The 6,340-nt window shown below is 51.9% G+C and overlaps 2 protein-coding genes across 2 annotated transcripts; one reads left to right on the top strand and one right to left on the bottom strand.

Annotated features, from left to right (window-relative positions):
- Positions 1-2,615: 2,615 nt before the first annotated feature.
- LDBPK_242430 (hypothetical protein, conserved) lies at positions 2,616-4,022 on the bottom strand (the record flags this gene model as incomplete). The annotated part of the gene is made up of 1 exon (XM_003861283.1): positions 2,616-4,022. The coding sequence occupies one exon, from the start codon at positions 4,020-4,022 to the stop codon at positions 2,616-2,618; it is 1,407 nt and encodes a 468-aa protein (XP_003861331.1).
- A 1,239-nt stretch (positions 4,023-5,261) lies between these two features.
- LDBPK_242420 (hypothetical protein, conserved) lies at positions 5,262-6,038 on the top strand (the record flags this gene model as incomplete). Its single annotated transcript, XM_003861282.1, has 1 exon — positions 5,262-6,038. One exon carries the CDS (start codon positions 5,262-5,264, stop codon positions 6,036-6,038), a length of 777 nt encoding a protein of 258 aa, XP_003861330.1.
- Positions 6,039-6,340: the final 302 nt, after the last annotated feature.

Genomic DNA, 6,340 nt, shown 5'->3' with positions numbered 1-6,340 from the left:
AACCCTAACCCTAACCCTAACCCTAACCCTCACCCTAACCAGTACACCAGTACACCGTCACGCCCCCGTCCTGTTGGAGAGGGTGTCGCTGTGCAAGGAATCAGTGGAGAGAAAAACCCTAACCCTAACCCTAACCCTAACCCTAACCCCCCCCGTACCTGTAGCATATTGTTCGGTTGTGACGGTGAGCTGTAGCATGGATGCTGTTTGTTTAATCTGGCGGCAGGTGCCCCTTCCGTGAGATCCTCTATGCTCAGGGAAGCAAAGCAAGGGGCAATCTGTACGGTAGGTGTCGCTCTCTGCGCGTGCGACATCCCCGTCCAAAGACTCTTCAGGTCTTTTAGCATAATAGCTTGCTCATGTCGTCACCCGCTGAGCAGAGGATGCTGCATACCAGAGAATCTGCACGCTACGGGAAAACCGAGGATGACCATGGGCACTGTTCACTGGTGTCTAGCTAGCGGGACGCAGGGAATGTATCGCTCGAAGACTCTTCTAAACGCCAGATACACGCAAAAAACTGCCTCTACTCGTATTCATGATTCTCAGTGCTGGGCTCCCAAAAAGCAGAGACAAATCGGAGAAGCGCTTGCACTTCTGAGGAGCGACAGATTCTAATGCAGTATATTTTTGTGTCCCCACTGCGAATTCCTTGCTGCTTAGCATGACGACGGGGAGCTAGTGCATGGGTGGGCGGGCGATGGATTGTGAGTGAGTGAGGGAGATGGAGACGTCAAGGAACACCTCCTCCGGGTGGAGAACCCTTACACAGGTCGCTCAGTTCGCCAATGCGGATGGAGGATACGCGAACAAATCTCAGGGGCAGCGACGCGGCAAGTGGAAAGAAGGACTGCAAAGCGGTGCCGCCATCAGCGTCTTTTTTCACCTAACGCGGGACACAAGTAAAGACTGATGAGAACTCGCGCGTCGCTAAAGCGAGTGCAGAACACTTGTAGGGATGGTTCCCGGTTTATTCAAGATAAGCTGGAGACATTAGGTCAGCAGGTAGGGCGGGCTGCTGGAGCATCTCGCACTCGCCGAGTCTTTAGGCCGACGTCACACGCGTTGAAGCCAGAGTTTCCGCTCACATCTATGTGCGAGAGAGAGAGGCACAAACACTGAGCTGGTAATGCGAACAGTTGCTCGGTGCATCGCTGCCCTTCGCAGCGAGGACGCATCGGCCAGCGCCGAAATATCAGCCACGCGGCCGCTGGCGGACAGCTCGAGGTCTACGAGTGGGTCACAGAGAAATAATGCCGAAGCGTCACCTACACACACAAGCACCGATGCGCCTTGCGACATTCGACCCGACGCCTTCCATTTGAGTTAGTGGTGATACATTACCGAGCTCCGCGCGCCAAGCAATGCTTGAGGCGGTGGTACGGCACGCATTTCGGAGAAGCAGAGAAAAGGGGGATGCAGCAGCTGAAGGCGGAGATGGGATGAGTAGAACTGGAGCATGTGAAAGTGCTGGAGTCCCGCTCCTTGATGCGTCCGACCTACTGAAGCCCCTCCAGGGACGCCGGCCTATGCACACATTCTAGTAGTCAAGCATCCACCCTCGTGTGAAAAAGATGTGGATGCTGGGGGAGTTGCCTCGATCTCAGGTCACACGAGCAAGTGAGAGCACTAGTAGCGAGCAAGCTGTTCAATTCAGGGAGCAGAGTGTCTGAAATGACAAGGCGCGAGAGATTGCTACCCAGGGGCAGCGAGCGAGCATCGCAAAGGGCTGAGTGGTCAAGCACCATCTCACTCGGAATGGGCAGTGTTGTGTTTTTCAATAGTATTTGAACGCTCTCAAGCCACCAGAAGACGCGATCATGGTCTTGTAGCGCAAGTACACTAGACGAGGCGGAGAGCAGCTACATGAGATGCTCTTCTTCCGTCATGATGTTCGGCTCCATCGTTTGGAAACAAATCTAGATGCCCTCAATCTGTGCATGCAAAAGAGGCTTGTGTAACAGGAAAAGAAGAGGAGAGTCATGTAGACCTTGCATAGCGAATAACAGAGTCCAGAGAATCTTGCCTTAGAAGTGCCTCGCGGCTGTAGAGCTTGTATCTTGAAACGGGGTAGAGTTAAGAAGAAGCACCAATGTGCAGTTTAGACAAAAGCCACTAGAAGCCCGTTGATGCTGTGGTACGGTGCAACAGCGCGCCTCTGCATCGTCGGTATTAGGCATTCACCGACGGTGATGAAGCGAGGGTGAAATTGAAAAGCCCTTCGACATATCCGCGGAGAAAGGTCTCACAGAGGAAAAGAAAGAAGTCGAAAGAGGTAAGGTAACAGACGATAATAGGGACGGGCAAAAAAGAGTCCATCATAAGCCAGCCGTCCACCGCAAACATATCCTACCGGGCAACGGGGGCGAATAGGCACTGGTCAGCTCGCGAGCTTGTGTTTGGTAGCGAGTGACACTGTGCTCAGGAAGCTACTGCTTGTGTGAGCGGTGGTTCATCGAGGGCACCGCTGGGGGAGGGGCAGAGAGAAGCAAGTGCGGTTTTTGTTAAGGATGGAGTGCCGCAAGGCCGACGAAGAAGACATTCCGGCAGACTGTGTTGGCGCTGTGCATTGCAGGTTGGAGTTAAACAGAGTCGGAACGAGGTCCGTGCGGCCATCACGTGAGACATAAGGTGTCAACAGCGCATCTCAATCTCTCGAGCGCAATCGCTGTGGAAAGCGCTGGGTTCAGCCCACGTTGAGTCTGATGTGGTAGGAATGATGGACTTATGACATGCACAACGCGATGGCTGAGCTTGCACAAAGACGGGTGAGGGGAGCATCCCTCCTCAGGCACTGCTAGCAGGATTCCACGGAGTTTTCTGCGCTTCACGTCTTGCACACAAGATGCGAGAGATAGGTCGTCATCTAGAAACACCGCTTTTTGACAGAGGTGAGGGTAGCGAACCACAAGGGGATGCTCGCTGGTGAGCTCGTGCTGGGTAGCGCCCCATGCCTGTAGCACGGGGTCCTCGTGCCGCACAAAGGTCGATGAGCTGTTGGAGGCATCTCCTTTTCGCTCAGCTTCGTACATGACAAGATTGGGGTAGTATGGATACAGAAGCCACACTTCGTAACCCTCGAAAAGCTGTCGTGCCGCATCGTCGTTAACGGTCTCAAAGAAAAGGACATTCATAACCTTGTGTGTGCCGAGTGCACCGCGTCTGTTGAACCGCCTTCGATTAACGATAGCCACATACTCGCAGTTGAAGACGTTCGCGTTCCTGATAACTGCACCGATGTTTCGGTCTCCAAGCTCGTTGTATATCAGCACGCTCACCTGAAGATCGTAGGCCCGCCGCCTCTCCTCGAGTAAGTCTTTGATGGCCGCGTTGCTGCATGCCAATAAGTCCATCTCGTGTGGAAGCGAGTCTCGCTGTCGATCCGGACTGTTTGATAGCGGCATGTGACCATGCAAAGCGCGGTGAGGGGCGAGGCTAGTATCGGAGGTGTTGCCTTCTTCCCGCACAGCAGCACGCCAGGTTGAGTGTGCCGCTATAGCGAGCGCAGAGAGCATGGATAGTGAGCCGACAGAGCCGTACTGGGGAATGTAGGTGCAGAGGTTACAGGCGTCGGCGACCTCCTGCGACAGTCCGTTTTCCATCCCCAGTACCAGCTCGACGCCCGCTGAGTGGTGATCACGGAAACGAAATTGTGTTTTCCAGACGAGCTCTTGAACCGGGAAAGCACGGGGATGGTTAGGCGTGAGAGCAATGCGCACTTTCGATCGGCTCAGATTAGCCTTGACACGGGAGTGCATAAAGAACAGACGGTTGCCAGAGAGCATGATGTCCATCGACGGCGTTGTCTTTGTCATGTCACTCAACACTTTGGGATGCTCTACACCAAAGAACATGGCGAGTCGCAAAAGGCTCCATGCATTATAGGCGAACTTGATGTCCTCAACGACAAAGTTGACCTTTCCTGTGAGTGGAGATAGGATCTGATTTTGTGGCCATTGAATGTGGTAACCCCACGCATCGAAATCTTTGTACGCAAGCCGCTTAAGGCTGTGAAGGAACATGGCACACAAGCTGAGCGCGTGCTACGGAGTGCATAGCCTAAAACGCATGGTAGTGAATTGTGGAACGCAAAGACGTCACGTGTGACGTAAAAGTAAGAGAGACCGGAAGCGTTTAATGCGCGATGGCTCGCTGGGTAGTTTTTCTCGACGCATTACAACATTGTCTCTTGTTGGGGGCTTGAGCACAGAAAGACACTAAAAAATAGACTTGTGACGTGCACCAGAAGAGGAAGCTGCACTGGGACGCAGGCTGCGCAGTATATGCATGTAATATCCCAGTTCGCTGCTGTAGAAGGCGCGGGGTGGCAGTTTAGAACGGAAGACCATTCGTGCGCTTTGGTATGTTCTTTTTCGCATAGTGATGTGCTCCGTTCAACGGCAGATAACGATGATTTGCCAACAGCACGGCTGAGTGGAGAGACGGTTTTGAGGCCGAGGCGGTCCGGGGCGACGAGGAGCATGTCGCAGCAGCATTGCCAGGCGGCCTTCTGCCGTACGGTGTGCTCTGTCTGGCCTTTGGAAATTGTCATATAAATGTGGCTGTTTTTCCTCGCTGGCGGACTCCCCCCCCCCTCCTCCATCCTTCCTTTTGCCTAGCGTGTTCTAGGCGACTTCACTCCGCTCTTCAATGAGCACACTGCTCCGAGTGAGCTGTTCTTGCCGCGTGGGGAACTGACCAACGCAATAGCCCTGACGCATTTGGACCTCATCGCTTCCCCCCACCCTCTCTCTTGGCGTGTTATCAACGCATCACAGCCTGCGGTTTAGTAAGTTGTGATGGCAAAGAAGTTCTTTAACGGAAGCAGATGAACAGTTGTGGGAGTCGAAGGCGGATAGGGTAGTTTCTTTTCTTGTGAGCGATGGTAAAAGTGATTGAATGTGCGTTGTGTAAAAAAGAGAGAGAGCTTCTAACGGTGATTTTTGTCTTTTTCTTACGAGTGAGCATGTTGTGACCAAAAAGGGTATAGGATGCATCTTTTTTTTTCGGGATCTTGACAAGAAAGAGAGTTATTAAAAAAAGCGCAGATACGCTGATGCACACCGCTTTGTTCTTCGCAGAGCAGCGCACTAAGCTGCGTGTGCAGTAGAATTTGTCATGTTTGATGTAAAATCTTTGCACCTAAATGCACGCCCATGATGATGAGCTGATGCAACGAACTTCACCCTCTGCCTCTTCCTCTTTCCAGACTCGACATTTACCCTACACGGTGTCATCATTTCTCGTTGGCAGCTATAGGAATGGAAGCCCACGGCACTGACGAATGGGCGCGGGGAGTGTCAACGTTCGCTCGCGCCGATCTTGAACTTAGGGAGGCTGCGGAGGATCATCGTGCTTTTCTGGCAGAAAAATGGGCCAGCTACGCCGTACGAAAAGGCTATTCAGAAGGTGAAGAGCATACAAAGTGGATAACGGAGACATGGGAGGCGTTCGAGAAGCGGAAAGCGGCTCAAAAATTGTATCTTGAACGTCATGATTTGCTCTCTGAGTACAAGGCTGCGCAGTTTTCTGAGGCTCGAAGATTGTCCGAGCGAAAAAGTGCTGCTGTTGTAGAGAAAATGATGGCATTGGAAGCTGCACGAAAATGTACATTACTACAACCTCGGCACTTCCTCTTTGTCAACTATTACGACTATCAGCAATTTTTGTTTCGAAATCAGCGTTCCTTTGTAGAAAATGAGGAAAAACTGCTGCGCTGCAAACTTTTTGAGACAGAAGATGATTTGATGTGCTTGCTGGTGACGCAATGGCACTTGAGTAGCCACCTCCACGCAGCGCGGGAAAAAGAGCGTGTAGAAGAGGAAACTGCTGCTGAGCGACTCCGGGAGTTGCAATACCGACAGAAGTTGGAAGAAGAAAGGCTGCTCGAGGAACAGCGGATTGCACAAGAAAAAGAAGCGGCACAGGCCGAAAAAGAGCAGGCGGAGCTTGAGAAGCGTCTCGAGCGGAAGAGGCGAGATGAAGAGCGACGTGCAAAAGTTCGAGCCGAACGAGAGCAGCGAAGAGCTCAGGAATGATGTGTTGTTTTTTTCTTCTTTTTATTGCTTTCTTTTTTTTTTTCGGTCCATGCATTGCTCTGCAACGACGGAAATGCGTTTGCCGCTGCTCTCTTCTTGCTAGGTGTGTTTAACATGTAGCATCATGCTAGTTCAAACGCGTTGTATACCGCGTTTCTGTTTTTCTTTCTCGTTGTGTCTAGAACGTCTTTGTTTTGTGCGCGAGAATTTTATTCCTGTGTCATACCTTTTGATCTCGTAGCGCAAGCGAAACGTACAGCGAGAAATGTGCTCGACCTTGTATTTGTGTTCCATAGAAAAGA

This window comes from Leishmania donovani, chromosome 24 (genome assembly GCF_000227135.1).
Source record: "Leishmania donovani BPK282A1 complete genome, chromosome 24".
NCBI classification, from domain to species: Eukaryota; Euglenozoa; class Kinetoplastea; order Trypanosomatida; family Trypanosomatidae; genus Leishmania; species Leishmania donovani.
Note: the sequence above shows the minus strand (reverse complement) of the source record. Positions and strands in the feature narration are given on the sequence as shown.